This window comes from Uranotaenia lowii, chromosome 2 (assembly GCF_029784155.1).
Source record: "Uranotaenia lowii strain MFRU-FL chromosome 2, ASM2978415v1, whole genome shotgun sequence".
Lineage (NCBI taxonomy): Eukaryota > Metazoa > Arthropoda > Insecta > Diptera > Culicidae > Uranotaenia > Uranotaenia lowii.
Window position 1 is genome coordinate 161217738 of NC_073692.1, and position 22969 is coordinate 161240706.

The window sequence follows — 22969 nt, forward strand, 5'->3', positions numbered from 1 at the left end:
GGCTATTCTAAGTCTAGCTAGAACAAAAAAAGGAACAAGAACATTCAACATCTCCCAGCAATTATTTAAGGTCTATCGCAGGAACAACACTCAAACAGATCTAACAGAGGAAATGATCGTATTAAACTTACCAAAATAACATATAAATAGCTACAAAAGTGAAGGCAATAAACCTATAATGACAAATCGATCCCGAGTTATTAAAAAATAATTAATAAATATCAGCTCTGACCTAGAATTGAACATGAGCCTCCTGAGTCCAGACTCTTTCACTTTACCACAAGACTAACTAGTCAGTTGAATTAGGTCATGTTTCAACTCGTAACAAATAACAAAACGTAAACAAATAATGAAAATTAGTCAATAGGAACATTTTTACGATGATGTTTATATAAACGATTTAAATTACCATCTCCATCAAGACTTCATGTTAGCTGGGCTAACTCTCAAAACTGTTAAAGTGGACTTTTACTTTCAGACAGTCTGGATAAAAGTGATCGGGATTTGTTCCGTAGATCCTCATTTAGGTCACAAGGATGAAAATCCTTTTACCTTTGAAGGGAAAATCCAATGACCTACAAATCTGGGCATCGAACTTTCAAACCTGGGCTAGGTTACTAGAGCTCTGCTCTCGACATTACATTTGCTCACTTCTTATACCTTCCAGAAAAAAGCATCTTCCTCTTTCATTTCCGAAGCTATTTGGATCTCTGAGAATAACCTCAAGAAGTGATACTCGATCACTTGATTCTTGAATGCGAATGTTTTACACGAAAGCAGAATAAAGGCATGCACGAAAACATGGTCAAGCGATTAAACTGAAAACATGAAAAGCATTTTAATAGTCGTTTCATAAGACCGGCACATGTTGATAAAAAATAATAATAAATTATTTCCGTGAACTTATCTTCTTAAAAGTTCAACCACGTCTTTTTTTCTTATTTATTGTATCTATATTTTTCTATATACAATTGAAAACACGTTACATACTTGAAATTGTTTTATTCGGAGCAATTGTTTGTCGTTATTAGCGCAGAATCAAGTAACAAGACTCTTAAGCAGTTATCGAAAGAATCATAAAGATTTTTGGGAAAACATCGAAATAAATTTTACTGTTTTAAATATGGGTTTGAGCCATCGTTACAATACTGACTTTTTCATATTGATAATAGGAATTGGAGTAGGCATATAGGAATATTGATTTACGTTTGACTTGATGTACTCTCTGAAGCCACTTTAATAATAAAACAATACTGACAAAGTTATGATCATTCGGATAGTTCAGAAGTGACCTCCAAAGACCTTAACATTTTGTTGTTCTGATTCTATATATAACACTTTTTCATCCTTTGTCGCATTCCTTTCCACCATAAAATGTATATACAACTTTCTACGGAAACAGAGCAAATTTAAATCATTTAGTAATCCAGAAATTCCGGAATATTTAGAAGCGTTTTGATTATAAAATGTTCCCTAGATGTTTTCTTTCAAATAAATTGATAATATTTTGTGCAGTCAAATATTGAGCGAATTTCAATAATCTTATGATTCAAAGTATTGAAAACAGATTGATCAAAACATCTAGACTAAATATCTGAACCTTCAAATCAAAACAGTCACAAGTACCTCCATCTCGAGACAATGCGTGAATGGCAAACAATGAAACGTCGAAATCTTTTGTTCAACATCGGGAGCATTACACCTTGATAACACCTGATATTGACAAGGCATCATTAGAGGAAAAGTAATCTTGAAGTCAACTCCCACAAGTCGTCTACCGATTGCGATGTGGGCAGGGCATAAATAATTCATTTCATCGGTAGCCTTCATCAATCTTTAGCGCCACTCCAAAGCGAAATATGATAAATTTATGAGTATTTTTCCGGAGCCAATCAAGGGGTGGCTCCTCGTCCTTTTTTCGAGCTACATTTCTGCGAGCACCTCACCCGACCCGAGTCCAATTGTTTCGGGGCTAAGCTTTCAGAAAAGCTACCATTCAGCAAATCATCTTCTGCCAGATTGGAGTCGATTTTTTTCGAATGTTTTGTGTTGGAACTTCTCCACCCACACCCTGTCAACTGGCTTCCTTTTCTTCGTTTTCGCGCACCTTTTGTCGAGAAAAGTTCAGTTAATTAACGGGGCGTCTCATTTCTAAATGAATCTGAAAGGACCGAGGAAGGTGGGTCAGGGGGGAATGGCGGCGTCTCTGATCGAATGAATTGTTTATGAATCGAGGCAGCTGCCGACTTGCGATGGTGAGATGTTGTAAAACGTGCCAGTAGGTTTTGAAGCAAAAAAAAAGAGGCGGATGAGATTGTATTTTTGCGAAGCTGAAAGTAGAAGTCTGATTCAGTTATACAGCAGAATGTTTGACATTTGCCAGTTAAATTGAAGATGAATGAAAGAGTTAGGGGAAATAATCAATAAAACTACTTTCAATCCCTGGGAAAGAAAGATGCGCATCTCGATATTACCTCATACCGTTTTCTAATTGTTTATGGTAAGGTTGCCAGAATTTTTTAGCACTTATCCGGGCTGGTTTCAATCAAATCAATCAGAAAAACAATGGGCTGGTGAAGCAAAAAGTTATTATTGAAAAACCAGTAATTTTCTGCCTCTCCCGAGCATTAAACCTTAAAATCCTATTCACGTTGGTACCTACTCAAGCAACCCCTCCCCATGGTCAGATCGTTCTAAAAATTGGCATGTGACCTTCTAGTAAGCTAAAAAATAATTTTGACTCGGAGCGAGTGAGATCTACCATGTTGATTTCATCCTATACTATGATAAGTATACTGCAGTTCGTTCAATTATTCAAAAATTCAGAAAATTACTGTTATGGTAAAGTAATCGTAACTTCTTTAATTTTCAACCGAATTTGAAAAATAACCACTTGAAATCTTTGTTTATAATTCACATTTAAGGCCAATCGCTAATCAGATTTTTTAAATGTTAATAAAATTTGATATGCAAAACAGAGGTTTCAAATAACTGTTATGCAGTTCGAGATATTTCAATCTGAGTACCGTAATCCGGGGTAATATTGATCACTTTTTTCAATATTTCTCGATTATTTTTTCTGTTGAGGGGAATTTGGCATGTTCTATATTTTTAAAACCAGTACTGGACTCCTATGAATGAAGAACATGGATGCAGAAATTTATTAGACCTCTTTTAATTTGATTTAAAAATCGTTTTCGTCTCTGTTCAGAATATGATGCTTTGGGGTGACATTGATCAGAATAATATTTAAAAATGCTAGTTTATCAATTTAACCTTGATTTTTAACGTTTTATTTTAAAAATATTCATAATCGAAAAAAAAACTATGATGTTGCCTACATATAGGAGCAAAAATAATTATAATTGATAAATAGTTTGAGCTTCAAAATACAAATGAAATTTTACCTTCACACATTCCCCTAGGCCCTCCCACTATTTCCATTTTAATTTTTTTTTCAAAGTTAAGGTTCCTATCCATTTGTAAAATACGGGCTTACTCTTGGAAAATGTCCTTTTTTTTAAATATCAAAAATTTATCATTAAATGATCATAAAAATAGCACTCTAACTGTTCATATACAAAGAAGAAAAGTTGTTATTTCACATAAAACAACCCCTTAGCTTCTAAATGCTTTTTGGTATCATCAGGAGAGCTGTTTGTTTGCGAGCCTTGGAAAAATAGATATTTTAAGATTTTGAAAATAGATTTTTTACTAACAGAAAAAAATTTCAAACACATATCAAATTTTGCCCATTTGATACTCAATTCATAGGCTTTCTAACGTAGAAAACAGATTTCAAAAATTCAAACTACCGACTGAGTTATTGATGATTATGTGGAAAAGTTTATTGTTGGTCAAATTTACCCCAGTGATCAATGTTACCCCGTTTTACGGTACATGTTTTTTTTTATTTTTCCAAAATTTCATATTTGGAGCATAACTCAAAAACTGTTCTATTGAGATTTTTTTGAATTCCATTTTTGAATTCAGCGCCCAATTTTACATTAAACATAAAGGTCAGTCAATAAAGTTCACGATATTTTTTTAAATTTTGTAAACTAGTGATATTTTCGGCGTTTTGGGTCTTTTAAGTAGTTCAAACAACTTTGTTTTGAAACCCCCGACGTTTCTTTCCGACCACCAAAACTGGTCGAAACTTCGGATTTTTCAAAACAAAGTTGTTTGATATACTTAAAAGACCGAAAAAACCAAGAATATTTAATGAACAGCATCCGGTCGTAACAATAAACCATAAATTTTATTTTAGACAAAAATTGTATAACAAAACAAAAATGGTACTTAAAGTGACAAGAAGTGATAATAAGTTGTTTATATTGAGCATGCCAGATCACCCGGTTTTACCCAAGTTTGTTCAGAGTTGCCCAGATTTTATTGAAAAAGCCCGGGTTTATTCACTGTATTTGCCAAGTAAATAAAAAAAAAAAGTTGTGTTGTAAAAATGTATATTTTATGCGTCCAGAACAATTTTTTTAAAGCAATTATTATAAAAATAATCATAAAAGGTTTTTTGGAAGCCTAAAATACGATTTAAAATCGACTCATGATTTTTGGTGAATAAATGTTATTTTAAGATTTTTTTATGATTTTTATAAAGTTTGGGTTTTAACCAAATTTGCTTGAACATTGCCTGGATTTTTGGTTGACAATTTTTTAATCAAATGCATGGATTTTGCTAGCTTTTGAAATAAAATTGCCCGGATTTAAATTATGATTGATGAATTTAGTAATTTTCTTGCACATATTCATATCCATTTTTATTCCTCTCAAATAAAATTATTCTTAAAACTTCAGCTTCCAATTATCAAAAAGAAACCAACAAAAAATCCAAATAACATCATGTCCCGCAAATGCTTCCGAAAAACTTTTTTCGACAATTTCGCCGCCAAGTTTTCTCTCAAAATCTAATGGCTTTGTGGAAAATTTGCTCCAATTATAGCTGGATGGAATTGATTTCGGGACCTGTCAGTGGCAGCGTTATTTGTACCGTGCCAGTTTTGTGACATTTTTCGACACCTTCCTTCGATAGCGTCCCCGGCAAATATCTCCCCTAAGGACTATTAGCTGAGATCAGGTTTTGAGGAAAGGATAAGAAAAGTGGAGAAGCGAAAAATGTTCGATACACTTCTGAAAAGTGACAAGCGCCAGATCAACTTGGAAAATATCCGAAACCAAAACTCTTTCACAGTTTCCATTTTTGCTGAGACATGAAGATAGAGGAGGAAAAAATATATACACAGCGCAAAATGAGAGGAAAAACTCCAGTCGCTGCCTGGGAAACTATGTTAATACAAGCAATCAGCAAGCAATCGTTTACAGAGGCGAACATTTATTCTCAAAATTGTGAAAACTTTTCGTATTAACTTAATAGCTCAGTGTTGGTTCAAGATGCTTCGACCCTTTGCTTTGCCGCGCGCTTGTTCTTCATCTCCGGAATTCATTTAGCAAGTTGCTTAACGCTTTTTTTTCGCGGTTATATCACGAGGTTTTCGCTGTTGCTTGCAAATAGTCTGAGAACTTTGCTTGCTTGCTCCGGGAATCCGCAAGGGTCCCTTCGGAAAATGAGGTGAACTGTGAAATAGTTGCGCAAAGTTCATAATTAGCGCCCGATCTGGAGCAAGCAATTTGGGAACATTTACGCAATTAGAAATTTTAGAGGAAAAAATCGAAAGATAAGTTTAGGGTGCCCCAAACTTTAGACGCTAGACGGCATTTGAAAAAAATTGAGGTCAATACAGATAAGTCCTACTGTTAGTTTCAAAACATAAATGCTTCCTTATTTTTAGTCAATTTTCAGTCCTGTGGTTAATTTCTTATAAACTTAACTTTGATAAAGGTAAAATGAACAATCTTTTAATTTATTTTTCAGAAGAAAAACGTCCAACAGGAAAAAAAACCACGAAATAAAACTTTACTGAAAACCGATAGAACTGAAGTTGAATCTTTTTTCCCTCCTCAACCTACCACTTCGGGGTTAGGTTTATGTTCTAGGGGTGAAATTCTTTCCCCTAAGGGGTGGTTTTTCTTTCCCACGAATTTAACTATATATTTCTTTCACTTACCAGCGTTTAGGAAGAAGTATCAGCTTTCGATTCCGCCGAGGCACTTTTTTCTTCATCAACCGAATTCGGTCTAGGGCCTACACAGATTCCTTACTAGGAAGGGAAGAGAACGCTGGAGGGCGTTAGCTTTTCCGAGCCCCGGGAAAACAACAAAAATGGAGAAATGGGGAATCGAAAGTTTCGCAGAAACAACGGAAAGAGCTTATCATTTTGGAAGAGGATGATGGGAAGTTTCGCGGCATCGAGATAAATTTAATTATGGCATACCTCGCTGCGGTAAGCAAAAACTGCGGCGGCCTTTGACTCGCTCCAAGTATTTGTCTTTCGGTTGACGAGGGGGTTTCGCTTCAGGTCTCCCCGGGGAAACGGAGCGAGGAAGTCGCGTGGTTCATTCACAGCTGCTAGCAGTATGATAGCGAATCATGACGAATGGAATATGTGGGTTTCGAACGAAAACTTGGTGTACGCTCTGCTTAAAAAAGCTTGGTAAATGAAATGATGAATTTTTGATTATTTTAATTTGGGTCAGCAGTTTTTGGCTGCAGATATTATTCTCACCAAAGAAAAGCTCATATTGAGAAAAATGTTCGAAATTGTTCCGCTTTATTAATGAAATTTAATCAGGAATGGGTTAGTTAAAAATAATAAACGAGTTATGATCGCATTATAAGATTGAGGAAATTTTGTTTAGAGACTTATCGGGTAGATCGTACACTTCAAAGTAAATATCTGTAGATATAGATGTAGATATAGAGCAAAAATAGAGTAAACAAAAAAACATGAAAATTATACTTTTAAATCTTTCTTTAACCCGAATCAAAATGAGCATACAGTGGCGAAAATTACCGACGAAAATCGGTGAATTATCAGAGGTTTTCTAAATCTCATATATGTATACCCAGAAATCAGACTCTACTCCTTAAATGAACTTCCATGGAGGTGGAACTATCGGCGTGAAATTCTATGCCGAGCTGGCACTAGCAAGCTTTCTTATCCACGGCATTGTCCTGACTGAAAGAAACCAAGCAAAACAATCAGCCAGCAAGGATATTGTCGAACGAAGTAGCGAGCGCTATGTGTGTATGAAGACTGGCATAAGAAAAAACATTGCTTTGTTTCCAACTTTCCGGCAAACAACCACTGGCTAATATGTCCGGCAGAAAGAAATTTGTGCATTTGTTTGAAAACCAACAATATAAAACAGTTTCTCGTTTCCAATTCACATCTTATTCCCATTCCATTACCAATCGCTTCACATTCCATTCCCATTCCATCCCCATTCCAACCCCATTCCATCCCCATTCCATTCCCATTCCATTCCCATTCAATTACTATTCCGTTCACACCCCCATTCCCATTCCATTCAAATGAGGATAAAAAAAGCCACTGGTACATTGGTTAAGTAGTCGGACTGGCAAGTCAAAATAAGAATATGCGTTGGGTTCGATTCTCACTTAATTTTTTAAATTTATTTTGTATCCAATAGTATGGAAATCCCGTAAAATGTTATTCTTGTTTCGCTTGAATGTTGTGGTCATGCATCATTTGACTTAGGAGCTCGAGTTTTTGTGCCTGTAGTGTTTTTTCCAATCTTATCATCTTCTGTACAGTACACTTTTGAGTGTATTTTTGGCATAGAGCTTACGCTGAGCGGCATTAAAATCATGCAACCTCTTCTTTGGGTGTACAAAAGGCCTGCATTATGTTTGTTTGTCCTCAATGTACGCAGAATCTGCTGAAATTAGACATGCAGAAGTTTTTGAGGCCAGGAATTGTTCCTAAGTTTGAAGGCACTCCCCCTTTTAGAAAGGGGGTCCCACCATACAAATTAAAGGTAGAATTTAGTAAAACCATATAAAAAATCCTCATATTCAACGCAGAACCCCCAGAATGGTAACTGTAGGTTCAAAAAGACTTTCCGAAAGTTTGAGCTTATTTGGCTGAAGCACAAGCTGGCACAAAGCACTTAAAATTAGAATGGAGAATCTTGGCAAAATTTATAAAAAATCGACATTCTTTTTCTCATAATGTTTAAAAATATGTTTTCAGTTTGCTAAAAAGAACTGAATTTCAGGAATCATAGTTCAAACAATGACGAACAAATTTATAGAAGATTGTGACGCGATACTCCTAAATATATGCACCTGCTGTTTTTTTTTTTTTTATATTCGTGTGGGTTACAAAAAACGATTTTATTGTTCATTGGAAAAAATTAAAAGAACATTAGCTTAGAGAACGATAAAAAACTTACTATTTTCACAAGCAATGAATGTTTGATAAATTTTTTTTGGCATTTTACTGCATGCCAATTCTTCAAGTTTAATTATTGATAAACGCTTGACCATATTCATAGAAGGGGCTAAAACATCTGATTAAAAACAGGAGGTTGTTTTTTGTGTTTTGTGTTTTGGTGTTGTTTAAATTTTAAAAAAATACACAAAATATCTTTCATTACAAATATAGGGCTAGATAAGTTGAATTTTACTCATGAAATATTCCAAAGTTACAAAAAAGTCGGGCAAGCTAAATCCTAAGTAGTGAAAAGTGGTGTTAAAGAGTTTCATTCTCTGACCAAATAACCCTCAAACAAAGAAGAAGAAGAAGCTCACAGGTCTATAGGGGAGAGTGAGGATACTTGATCCCCTTTTCTTATTTTCACCATATCTTTTTGGAAAAATTTAGCAACTCACCGTCTTTGACATTTTCTGACAGCTTGTAACTTCAAGTTTCTATGCTCCAAAAATTAGAACGATACTTGAACCCGTTGATGAACTAGAAGCATTTTCGTGGGAGTAAAAAAATTGCGATTTTTCTGAAGTTAGGGGAGACTTGATCCCCTATTAAAGGAGACTTGATCTTTTATTCAGGAAGCCCTAATCCTTGTATAAAAATCAAACAAAACCCCCAGATAGAATGTTTGTTGACTATTTTGGTCATGTTTGTTCTCATTTCACAATTTATAGCAGACATAAGAAGAAAATTCTATAACTTTGTCTCAACGCTAATAACATTGCATACTTAAAGGCGCTATTTTTTATGATTAAGAGAAAATTAATTATTTTTGCTCTTTTCTTCAGACAATTGTTTGATAAATATTAGTTTTTGGATAAATATTAGTAATTTCGTAATCAGCAATCATAACGATCAATTCAGAAGAAGAATATGCCGTTTGGAAGGGGGATCAATTGTACCCAACTCTAGGGGATCAATTGTACCCATAATCAACATTTTAGAAAACTTTTTCTGAAAAAAGTTGAGAGTTTTTCATTGCTTTGAAAATTTGGCATTAGGAAGTTCATTTTACGCTCGAACGATTGATACATTGGAACAAATATTTTTTTCATAATTTTCCCATGTAAGGAACATTTTAAAGTGATGAAAAAAGATCTTCAAGTTACATTTTGTGAAATTTTTCAAACAAAGTTCAATTACTCAAACAATTATTTTGTAAAAAAAATTTAAACTACAAGCATTGTTATTTTGTTCATTTTGGCACATTTTTCTACAACATTTGATCTTTGTAAGACATTTCAGTTTCGAGATATAGCTAAGGAATCAAGTATCCCCAGGGATCAAGTATCCTCATTCTCCCCTACCTAAAGTAACATCTCATGTGATTCATCTTGTAGAAAAAACTCTCAGCTTTACGATGCGGTACCGGAGATGACCCGAAATGGCACTGAGTCTGGATCGACATTTACGGTAAAAAATCCTGTGAGCATCTTCAGAGGCATTCGCAACAGGCTAAGAAATGTATTAAGGTTCAAGGCCGAATTTTGATCTAATCTTGATGTTTTTTTTAATGAAGTTTAACCGACCTCATGGAGATTTTTGACAAGTTTAAGTTTCATTTCAAAAAAAAGAATTACCCTTGGTAACAGCAAATAACTTGATCCCAAAAGGTTTTTAAAAATAAGTGTTAGCAAACATGTCAATAAATTTGTTAGCCTCCGGGGGAATTTAGTCTTTAATCAGTGCAGGCCTAAAAATTAAATTTAAAACACTGCATGTGAATTAAGATTTGCATTTCAATTAACCATTTTGATTGAAACTCAAATCTTGACACAGAATGGGTTTTTATTTAGAAGTATAACTAAGTTCAGAATTTTAGATTAATCATTTTAACCTCAAAACACATTCATCGAATGCAAAATAAACACATCAACAAGTTGATAGCCATTTAGTAGGTGTTTACTACTTACGAAAGTTAACAGCAAAAAAATCTCAAATTTAGTATCCATTGCTTAATTTCCTCTCACTTTGATTATTAAAAAAAAATCGTTAATGTCATTACAAATTTGCAACGCAATAAGAAATATTCTGCGAGAAACCAATTAAAATCTTTTCATTCAAAAGGGATTTGATAAAATACACAAGGCCACAAAATTCACCTTTATACGAGGTGCAAAGAATTTAAGAACTTATTTCGATTAATTTAGGTGCAATTAGTCTTTTTCTGTTAACTTTTGTTTTTTAACCCTAATCCGTTCTTGAGTGTCAATATGGCACTATTGGAAGTTTGGCCGCTTGTACCTTTATTTGGGAGCCTCTAAGTAGTTCATTTGGGGACCGTCAATGAATTACTGAAATATTTAATTTTGCATCATTACTTTTTTATAGACGCACCCTAAAAGCCCAGGAAAAAAAACTTCCTAATCAGTTCTTGAATTTCAAGTTTACAGTTCTCGCTTAAAACCGCTATATCTCTCTAGTTTTTTTAATCGTTTATTTAAAACGGCTCGATCCATCTCTCTAGTTTAACAATCGATTTTTACAAAACTTATAGTTTTGGAAACCTCGAATTGTAACTCAAATATGCTTTTCAGACATTATTTTCATACAAAACTTCAGTTTTTCGTCTAAGAAAAAAATCCGAAAAACATGTTCGGGAAAAAGAGTTAAGATCAGTTATGCAATGCTTAACAAAAATTTCACTAAGTACCAAACACAGCTGAAGAAGTTTGAAGTACACGTTTGCACACATAAATATATTTTTTTTTTAAATTTAAAGCACTTAAATTACACTTTCCATTAGATTTTGAGTGTATTTACGCAAAATTTCTGCAATAAATGAATATTCACCAGAAAGCCCAAATCGTCATAAAGGCTTCAACCAATTTGTCAAATGAAGGATGACCAAATTGGAAAACATAAATTTGAAATTGAGCAGTAACTGGACCCAATATTTCAGTTTACGGCGACAAAATATTTAGAACTTGAAATTATAAACTCTCAAAGCTGCGCTGGAAAATTAATAAACTTTTCACATATTATTGTAATTTTTGATCAACTTTTATTAATCGAACATGATTATTTATTATTTTGTGTAAAATAAGTTTTAAGAGTTTTAAAAAATGAAGTTCCAACTTTAAAGCTAAATTATAATGGGCTACGATAACTAAATTAGTAAATAATTTTTCTTTCAATATTATCAAAAAAAAAATTTGAATTTCTTAGGTTTATTTTTAACCGGTTTCGTATTGATTATTAAAAAATCCTTATCTGTACTAAGTCAATATAAGTTTTCAGTGATTCATATTTTATTATAAATATAACAAAGTATTTTTGTGAACATCGAAAATGAACTTTTGTAAACTCTTATTTCGATAACTTGAAGAATTTGAGTATATTAAATGAACTCTTTAAATTTTTCATTCGCGCTTTGAGTGTCAAGCCGAACGGTCGAGTTTTTTTCCGCTCCGCGTACTTTAATCGATTTGTGTTGTTGCATGAGTTTTAATTAAACGGCTTTGAGAATTATAGTGGAGAAATAGTTTTAAGCATCAGATGCTGCTAAAAGTGATGTGGTAATGAAAGTGAAATTTAAAAGAAAAGTGTCTATGGAAATTAAGGGAAAGCGTTTCCTACCAGGTCAAACTTCCGACGACCGAGGTTTTTCGGTCGTTAGAATACTGTGAAATTCCGAAGGATTTGATTTGTTCAGTGATGAGTAGCTGCTTAGAAACGTGATCTGTGGGTTTTATGTCGGCAATACGTGAGGCGGTGAGATGCTGAGGATATTTAAAAAAAATAGTCCTTAAAAGTTGCATGCATCTCGGAATGCTTGGGGCGCAATTGAACGAGAAAAGAAAATCCATAACACGAATCACGGGGATGGTGCATTCATTTTCTGCTGTAGTGTCTAATTCAGTGGGCCTGGGATGTTGGATAGTGATTTGTGGGTGATTCGGGAACTGATACGGTGATGGAACTTGTGAGGTGAAAGATTATTGGCTTGTGGAAGGAAGGTTTTGTATGCAGCCATTACGCGAAGTTCGGAACTCAAGCGTGGGTTTATGGCGTCGAAACATACAGCTAGTACAGTGACGCGTGCGCGGTCGCTAGGGCAACGGTTTAGGTTGTATGCCGAGGAAAAATCATCGCTTGCTTCGACGGGCTCGCGAAAAGGGAATAGCGATAATTCTGAGGCGAGGTGGAAACAACTAGAAACTTGCAGATTTGGTTCAATGAAAAAATGGCTGGTATTACAGAAAAAAGATAATATGCTATTTTTGGCTGATATTCTAAACTACAAAAGTCAAAGGCTCAGTGATTTGGGAAGACGAAACCAAGAAAGGAAATTTTACCCGTTGTGTTTGGGGCTCTGTGACGACTGCAATTTTTCAAGGGTGCTTGTTGATAGTTAGTGGTGAGGATAGTGATTGAATGGATTTACATGAACGGATCTTTGGTGTTGTGGTTTAGCACGAAGCATGTTTGTTCGTGTTCCCCAGAGGCTAGCTAGGAGAGCGGCAATGTTTTGGAGATGAGAAACCCAATCCCGGTGAGAGGTTTCCATTACTACTCTTTTTATTTTAATATCAGTAATTTTTCCAAGCTTTATTCTGGATCAGGAGCTGGTTTAAACAGATAGCGATAATAAATTAGAGAATTTTCTTTGTTTTATTTTTAATAAATTGGATTCGTTTGACTTATTTTCCAAAAAGTTGTAATTAATGGTCAATTACTGATCTATTTGATTAACTCTTGCATCTAGTTTCAGACCTATGTTTCCAGCGTCGGTACTTTTAATTCGTTTTCATCTTCTGTTTCTCCGTGTTATAAATATTTTAATATTAACCGCAAACCGATCAATACATTTCTGCAAAGACTGTGTATATAAGTTATTATTATAGAAGTCTGTTTTGTCTGTCATATTTTTCAAACAAATTAATTGAAAATTCTTTTGTTTGACTTTTTTCCAATTCTATTATGTTCGTTTATATTTTTTGCATGGCACAATAACAAAAGGCCGATATCAGAAAGACATTTATAATTGATGAAATGACTACTGTTGGGTACCTGAATCCTTGGGATGGTTCTTCGATAGCTCAGGTTCGGGGCAGGCACCAACATCGACCAAGTGGGGATTTTGAGCAGTGGGTTTTTGTGCACTGTATTGCACTTAGCAGCAGCCACAGAATGTTCGGAGTTGTTCACGAAATAAGTTACACGGCGATTTAACAAACTCAACACACGTTTAATTACAGTAAATAATTTAATGACCACATTTTACATTTCAAAGAACAACTATTTAATTTCAACTAGTCTAACATTTATTACATAAACTATTAGCTAAACAATTAACACAGATCCTAGTTCCTACTTCCAAGATTGGAGATGGCCCAATCGCAACTGCTTGATCATCTCCTCTGTTGACTACCAGCATCCCGATGGCCTGGCTGTTGATCGACGTAGATGACGTCATAGGTCGTCGGGTCCAGTTGAGATGATCACTGCTATTCCGCTCTCTTATCAGTTTCTGTTATCGGCCTTCGCTTTATCCTTCACCGCGGTGGCTATCGGTTGATATCTCACGGGTGTGAGATGTGATATGGGAACCTTGGGGTGATATGTCCACTTCGCTCCCCAACATCCTCACCCACCCAGAAATGCAGTTTCTGAAAAATAGAAAAAAGAAAACCTCTTCGGGCGGGATGGGGATGGATTCCGGGATGGACTATGGTTGAATCTGCTTTGACTCCTCCGATGGTGTTGGGTGACCCGTTTCCTCGAATTTCGGTAATATGCAGACTCTCTCGATCGGCCGTGTTAATAATCCATTCGCAGTCCTGATGGTCACGACTCGTATTACACCGTCCTCACCTGGGTGTACCTTAACGATTCGTCCCATCTTCCAGTGAATCGGTTGTTTGTTGTCATCGCAAATGATGACAAGCTCATCAACAGCTATCGGTGTGGATGGTCGCCAACGTTTCACTCGGGCCTGGAGCTGGCACAAGTACTCGCGTTTCCATCGGATCCAGAATTGTTTTCGTTGCTGCTGGATTTGCTGCCAATAATTTAGCCGATTTATCGGAATTCCGTCGTGATCTGGTTCGGGTGGTGCTCTCAATGAAGACCCGACCAAGAAGTGTCCCGGAGTGAGAGCTTCCAGATCGTTCGGATCGTCAGAAAGTGGTGTGATGGGTCTCGAGTTCAGACATGCTTCAATCTGAACGAGAAGAGTTTGCATGTCCTCGATCGACTTTGGTGTGTCTCCGATGACCCGCAGCATATGATGTTTGGCCGATCTAACCGCGGCCTCCCAAAGACCGCCAAAATGTGGACCACCAGGTGGGTTAAAGTGCCAATTGATTCCTTCCGAATCACAAAACTTGGTTATGTGATCCCGATGTTGTTGTGATTTCAGCTGCTGTAGGAATTCCCGCATCTTGTTTCGTGCCCCGACGAAGTTTGTTCCGTTATCGGAAAACAGATCTGAGCACATAGATCGTCGTCCGATGAATCTCCTCAGTGCCTGCAAAAAACGATCGGTGGACAAATCCGACACCAACTCCATATGGACCGCCTTAGTGCAGAGGCAAATAAAAATAGCTACATACGCCTTAGTAGCTGTTCTCCGAGGGCCTGGTCGAATGTAAATAGGGCCAAAATAATCAACCCCAGTTTTCGAAAATGGACGAGAGATGGTAACCCTAGATGCCGGAAGATCACCCATGAATTGCTGAACCGGTTTCGGTTTGGCTCGGAAGCATTTGTGGCATTGGTGTACGATCTGCTTGACGATGTTTCTCCCTCCCAAAGGCCAGAACCGAAGGCGAATGTTGCTGAGCATCAGCTGAGGACCCGCATGAAGCAGCCGAAGATGATATTGCTCGAGGATCATTCTGGTGAGCCGATGTCGCGCTGGTAGCACGATGGGGTGCTTTGAGTCTTCTGCTTCTTCCGATTTGCTGAGTCGTCCACCAATCCGAATCAGGCCACTCTCAGAAACGAACGGATGAAACCAACGCAGCTTGGAACTCCTAAGAACAGTTCCATCCTTGGTGAGTGTTTTAAGCTCTTCAGCAAATGATTCTTGCTGAACACTTCGAATAATTCGGATTTCTGCTTCTTTCAGCTCTCCCAAAGTGAGTGGTCCGCGCACCGTCTGCTGAGTAGATTTTCTCAAAATATTAATTAGACGAAGCCATATAGCTGTGCTTCGTAGGAGTTCGTTGTAGGATGAAAACTTGGCAATAAAAAACTCGTTAAAGTCCCCCTTCTGGGCGCATGCAGCTGCATGGGCAGTTCGGCGCCTTTCCTCATCTCCTTCCTCGCTCCTCACATCCATTGATTTTGGCCAATTTTCAGCTTCCTTTTCCAACCATGGTGGACCATTCCACCATAAACGATTATACATGAGCTCATCCGGTGTGATTCCTCGCGAGATGAGATCCGCTGGGTTGTCCGATCCTGGAACGTGACGCCATTCACATCCCTCAGTTAAATTTTGAATTTTGGCCACCCTGTTGGCCACGTAGGTTGACCATGTGCTTGGTGTCGCTTGAAGCCAGCGCCAAACGCATGTTGAGTCGGTCCAGAAGTAAGTCGATGCGTTTAAATTGAGAGCATGTTTTACCTTGTCGTACAGTTCAGCAGCATGGAGAGCGCCAGCCAATTCCAGCCGAGGAATTGATTGACACCGTAAAGGGGAGACTCTAGATTTGGAGGTAAGTATTCTGGTGAGAGTCTGTCCTTCAGCGTTAGTACTCCGGAGGTACAAGCAGGTTCCGTAAGCCTTCTGAGATGCGTCGGAGAAGCAGTGAATTTCCACATTCACCGCGTTGGGAATTATGACGCATCGATTGATCCGCAGTTGATTGAGGAGAGGAAGTTGTGAATGGAACCATTTCCATTCCTCACCCACCGTCGATGGTAGGGGCTCGTCCCAGCCCAAGCATTCGTCTTGATTGTTTTTTAGAGTCCATAGAAGCTGCATGAAAATTTTAGCCTTGACGATTGTTGCTCCTATCAGACCAAGAGGATCAAAGAGGGTAGCGATAATTGATAACACGCGCCGTTTGGTAAGTATGTCGTTCGATTCAATAGCAGGAATTTCGAAGCGGAAGCGGAGCTCATCAGTAATGGGCAACCAAGTTAGTCCCAATGTGTTGACCGATGGATCCGGATCAAGAATAATGCCCTTTTCAATTCGAATTGCCAAATCATCATCCGAAAGTCCAACCAGCGCTTCTAAGCAGTTCGAGGCGTGCTTGCGTAGCCGAAATCCTCCACAGGCTGTGAGATCTACCAGTTGCTTCCTGAGTATCGTTGCCTCCTCCACCGTGTCCGCCCCGCTGATTACGTCGTCCATATATGTGTCCTCTCTGAGAGCCTTAGCTGCCAATGGGTAAGTATGCTGCTCATCTTCCGCTAGCCACTGAAGGGTACGCGTGGCCAGGAATGGTGCTGGTTTCGTGCCATATGTTACGGTGTTTAGCTCGTAGGTGGAAACTTCTTCTAGTGGCGATTCTCTCCAAAGAATTGACTGAAGAGGTTTGTCCTCCGAGAGTATATTTATCTGACGGAACATTTTCTCAATGTCCGAAACCAACATGAACTGTCTGGTACGCGAACGTAGAATGATGGAGCGTAAATCCTGCTGTACGACCGGCCCAACAAGAAGGGTGTCGTTTAGAGAGATACCGGAAGCCGTCTTACAGGAAGCGTCGAACACTACTCTCAGTTTGGTCGTGGTGCTCGATGATTTGATCACCGGATGGTGAGGTAGGTAACATCTCTTGACTGCAGCGTGGGTTTCAACCTTCTTCATGTGGCCCATTTCCTCGTACTCGCGCATGAACATGGCGTACTGCTTGTGTAGTTCCTCGTCGCGTGCCAATCGACGTTCGGTTGCGTAGAGGCGCCTCAGAGCGATTTCTCTTGATTCACCTAGGGTTTTCAGTTTTGATTCATCCTTGGGTAAGCCGACACAGTAGCGACCGCCTGGTTCTCGTACGATGGTTTTGCAGAACATTTCCTCGCAACGTGATTCTTCAGGTGAGTAGTTGTTAGGAAATTCAATTTCTTCGCTGGACCAAAAGCGAGAAATCAAAGCGTCTAAGTTCTCAGTAGTCGACACGTTGCAGTTGATGCGTAGAGGCTGACTTGGATTTGAATTACCACCGCTGATTACCCATCCGAAGACCGACTCGTTTAGTGATGGTAAGTTGTCGCCTAATGAAAGTTTTCGACCCGTAGAGAAGAAATCGAAAAATGCCTCTATTCCTAGGACCACATCGACGCTCGACGAGAAACAAAATGTAGGGTCAGCCAGCTCTATACCTTCCGGGAAATTCCATCCTTGTGTGTTGACGTTGGCCGTGGGAAGATTGACGGTAACCTTGGGTAGAACTAGGAAGCTCATGGTGCGTTTGAAATCGGTTGTTCGGGATCGAACGATAGCGTTAACCTTTTGCCTTACTCTCGTGCCTGTTTGCCCAATTCCCAGAATAGAGATCTCCACCTTTTGTCGCGGAACCTGAAGCAGTTGATTCATTCGTTCGGAGAGGAAGTTGCTCTCAGAACCCGAGTCTAAGAGTGCGCGTGCCGGAAATTGATTGCCCTCGTCGTCTTGAAGTAGGATTACTGCCGTAGCCAATTGAACCTGTGATGAAAACCGTTGCGATGCAGTGTTAGCCGTAGAATCAGAAGCCGCCAAGTTGGCTGTCTGATTTTGGATAACGTGTAATCCTTCCGCTTCCTCTCGCCTCCTTGGTTGTTCCCTTGACGCCTGCCTTGCCTCCCCATCGGATTTAAAACAGACCATCGAATGATGCCGAGCCTTGCAATAACGACATGAGAATTTGGATTGACAATCCTTCGCCTGATGACCTGACCGGAAACAGTTCCTGCAGAGCGCGTGTGAGCGAATCAAAGCTTCCCTATCTGCTACCTTAAGCCTTTGAAAAGTCGAGCATGTGTAAAGTGGATGATGTGCGTTACATGCAACACATTGCTTCCCAGAGAATTGGACGGCGTTGTGACTAATTCTTGGCAGCAATCTTGGTCGCGATGGATTGTTGACCTGCTGAGGTCCCCTTGGTTCAGTTTGTTTGGTGGGTAGTGCTTCCAGCACCCGGATGCGACGTTGAAGGAATTCCAATAACTCCTTAATGGTATCCTGTTCGTTTGATGACGATTGTTCTTCCCAGCCACGCCTTGTGGTTGAGTCAAGCCGAGAAGTTAGTAAATTAACCAAAAGGAGATCTTTATATTCGGTTGGCTGAACGATTTGGTCTAAAGTTTGGATTATGCGTTCAAAGGATTCAAATAGCAAATGCAATTCCGAAGCGTTTTCCTTATTGAGGGTGGGAAGAATGAATAGCGATAAAACCTGGCGTTTCTTCAGATGTTTGTTGTTGTTGTATCTGCGCAAAAGTGTATCCCAAGCAATTTGATAATTGGCTCTGGTGATTTGAAGAGAGTCAATTAAATTTTTGGGTTCCCCTTGGAGGCAGCCCTTGAGGTAGTGGAACTTTTCCACTTCGGGAAGGTCCGTTTTCCAATGGATGAGTGACGTGAAAAGGTCTCGAAAGCTGAGCCACTCATCGATATCCCCGTTAAAAGTTTGGAGTTTGATTTGCGGTAGGCGCACATGGTCTAGCGAATGATGAGCAACCGTTTCGTTTGCACGAGCAGATTGGTCATGACCAGATAGTTCCTGCTTCATCTTCATCTTCTCCATGAGAAAAGATTTGGCATGGTAGAATTTATCGCTGAATTCGAGTCGTTCGTTTTCGTACGCATCGTCTTGCGCACAATATTCCTCATGAGATATTATAGCAATTATAGTCTCATTAAAACTCTCCCACAGACCATCAAGTTTTTCGAGCCGAACTTCGATTGAGCTGGCCGAACAATCCTCGTTAAACTTCTCCACAAATCTCCATATATCGTTAAAATTGCATCGAATAACATTATATTTAGTAGTGAGCACCTCGAGAGGCACTGGGGCAACCTTCTTCGATGCTGCAGGCATTGTAGTTCGCTGTGTCGACGATTTTTACTCGCTGATTAACTGGCACGACGTTCGGTTCCGCTCGTAGAAATTTCGGGAAATGGTGAAAGGAATGATGTAGTCTCCAGAATATTCAACTTCGGCTGACATATACTGTGCAGCTTACCTACGAAACTATTAACGGCGCAAAACAACGTACTGTCTCAAAAAATCAGCGTGGAACGTCCTTAGCAATCGTCGGCTCAAACTCAGGCAGAATGTGTGGCGAGGGTTGTAGGAAGGGGGGATGACCATGTAGTACCAAACTAATAAAGCTTCGACTGGGCATATACTGCAAAGCTTACCTAGAAGACTATTTATTGCGACCAACTTCCAGAAAGCAATGAAGACTTCAGCCAAAAAGAGTTGCCTCAGCAGGCAACACAGGGATGCGGTGTGTAGTGATTCGAAGAGGTTTTAATTTTAATTTAATTTGTGTATATTCTGCAAGCTTCGGTGACATATACTAGTGTTGTGATTAATTTATCACTCACCTGAGAAACCTTTAATGGCGCCTCCTCTTCGTCTCAGCACACCAGCGGATTTCCTCAAAAATTGTGCACCCTAGTGCAGCCAGTCTTCGAAGAACAGTGGTGGGCACCGCCAATCGTTTTTCGGATAGTTGATCGTTGATGATGATTGTGCTCCAGTAGCACGAAAGGCAGGATGAGATGTCGAAATAGGGTGTTAGAATCGATCTGGTTTGCTTCGACTGGACATATACTGAACATGTGTAATAATTTATTTACCTTACAAAACAGGTGAATCCGCAGGTTCAGTGTCCAGATCGAAAATCCAAAACCAGATTCCAACCGACCGATGAAGAATTGTTCCAACTCCCGATGATGATGAAGCACCCAATCAGCAGTGTGATGGTTTCACAATAGCACCTTCAGTTGCGATGGCGCCAACGCGTGGATGATGCGACGCCAACTTGGAGTTGATATGGCGACGAAAATTGTTTACAATAGCGCCGCTCAAGTAGAATGGCGCCCAGACGGAGATGATGCGACGCCAACTCGGCAGTGCGATGGCGTCGAGAGTGATGAACAATACCGCCGTGCAGCAGGTGCAATGGCGATAGGGTATTGTAACCGTTGACGAAAAGCGCCCTATGCGCTTTTGAATTTACCGGGACGTAGGATGGATCTGGTGGCGATTCCGGATGTTCCTGAGCTGTGTCAGGTCCTCATCCGGTTCGAAGGACCAAAATGTTGGGTACCTGAATCCTTGGGATGGTTCTTCGATAGCTCAGGTTCGGGGCAGGCACCAACATCGACCAAGTGGGGATTTTGAGCAGTGGGTTTTTGTGCACTGTATTGCACTTAGCAGCAGCCACAGAATGTTCGGAGTTGTTCACGAAATAAGTTACACGGCGATTTAACAAACTCAACACACGTTTAATTACAGTAAATAATTTAATGACCACATTTTACATTTCAAAGAACAACTATTTAATTTCAACTAGTCTAACATTTATTACATAAACTATTAGCTAAACAATTAACACAGATCCTAGTTCCTACTTCCAAGATTGGAGATGGCCCAATCGCAACTGCTTGATCATCTCCTCTGTTGACTACCAGCATCCCGATGGCCTGGCTGTTGATCGACGTAGATGACGTCATAGGTCGTCGGGTCCAGTTGAGATGATCACTGCTATTCCGCTCTCTTATCAGTTTCTGTTATCGGCCTTCGCTTTATCCTTCACCGCGGTGGCTATCGGTTGATATCTCACGGGTGTGAGATGTGATATGGGAACCTTGGGGTGATATGTCCACTTCGCTCCCCAACAACTACCATTGATGACTAACTGGACGGTTGCAAAGATATCAAGGTGTTTTTAGTATTTAAATGAATCAAACATAAACTAAATACAGGGTGCTAAGTTTATCAGGGCAATAGCTATAACACTACTACTGGCAAGGATGGATGTTGAGTATGAACAGGTAAGAGATTAACGAAGAGGTAAGATTGTATATTTTTTTAACTGTTTCATTCATTAAATAAATTATTTTTGAACGGCCAATCAGTTGCCAGCTGGGCAGGTATCTACACGTATGCGGAATACCTGTTGAAGATTCATAACACTAGAAATGTTATTAATTTTATACGGTTGCGAAACTGATTGTATCGTTCTACAAAAAACTCATACACGTAACACTCATAACATAACAGTTCATACGAAGCCATGGTGTCGGGTATGTGGTTGTTTGCATTGTAGATAGGCCGATCAATTGATCTAAAGAATGTAAATAAGCGCATACGTTGGCGGAACTGCGGTGAATCCGTGCACCCATGGTGGATTATCTACATACATACATACATACATTAAATGAACTCTTTAAATTTTTTTTAAATATATTCGTTTTCTATCACTTTACATACAATCATCAACAATGTATGTTTTTCCCTTATCAAGAATTTATATTTTATTAATTTCATTAAAGAATCCAGGTTCAATTCAATTGAGGCCCTCAAGATCAGAGGCATCTAAGTCAAAAATAATTCATTTTTAGTAGAGTAGATATACCTAATAATTCTTAATGTTTCAATGTACATTTGGTGCAAATCCCGATTTTTTAAATAATTTTTTGATTTAATTAAAACTGTTCAAATTCGAAAAAAATTATGAAAAATCGAGCACCTTCGTTTTCTCGAAACTATCATATAAGCACTTGCACCCCTCTGAACGTCTCAATCGAGATTTTAAATTCAATTTGTTTTTAAATCTGTTGTTATATTTCATTTATTTCGATGCATTGATTTTTAAGTTCGAAGCGGTAAATTCTGGTTTAATTCTAAATTTTTATTCACTTTAGTTTTCTAGACTTTCGGAAATATTTGTAAGCTAGACTGCCTAAAACTAATTTCCAACTAAATTTGTTGTTCGGAATATGGAACATCATTAAAAGTAAGTTATTATAACTTACAAAGACACGAATACCCCAGGCGTGGTAAAATGTCTATAATAAACCATAAAAATAACTTACCAGGAATAGCATTTATTTAAAAATTTAGTTCAAATTTACTTTAAATTGTACTAGGAATTTTTTTTATAAATTGAAATTTGGGGTTAAAATGGATTGAATTTGTTTTTTTGATTTAATGTGTTTTTCTGGTATTATTATTATTTCTAGCTTAATTTGAAAATCGAAAACCCCCCATGGAGGAGTTCTTTGCGCTGGCCTAAGTAAGTTTTAAGCAACGTTAAAGGAAACATTTTTAATCTTAAGATAAAAATATGAAGTTTGACCGAAACTTTCTTCTATTTCTCTTGGAAAAATGATTTCTTGTTAATTCAAAAATGACGTTAATGAACTTTGAAATCCTAGTTCCTTTCATATTCAACGTAGGGAACACAAATTTCAATCAATGCACTTGGATAATATTTCGTGGCGAAAACTTTTAATTCAGCACGTATGGAACTTTTAAAGTTAGTAATCTCGTGAAATGGTTACGACAAACATTTTTTTAAAGTTTGTCAACTGAAAATCATGCCTACCCAAATATAACTGTTTAAGTTTTGAATAGTGTTCTGATGTCCTTAAACGTGAGTTTTGAATCCAGTATGACGCCAAGATCTCTTAAAATTTTAAAT

General features: G+C 38.3%; 2 protein-coding genes across 2 annotated transcripts in view; both read right to left on the reverse strand.

Moving 5' to 3' along the window:
- Positions 1 to 22969, reverse strand: part of LOC129749570 (serine-rich adhesin for platelets-like) — a 394154-nt gene that overhangs the window by 253370 nt on the left and 117815 nt on the right. The gene's annotated exons all lie outside the window — the stretch shown is intronic.
- LOC129742036 (uncharacterized) lies at positions 14044 to 19350 on the reverse strand. Its single transcript, XM_055733882.1, has one exon. It carries the CDS (start codon positions 19348 to 19350, stop codon positions 14044 to 14046), a length of 5307 nt encoding a protein of 1768 aa, XP_055589857.1.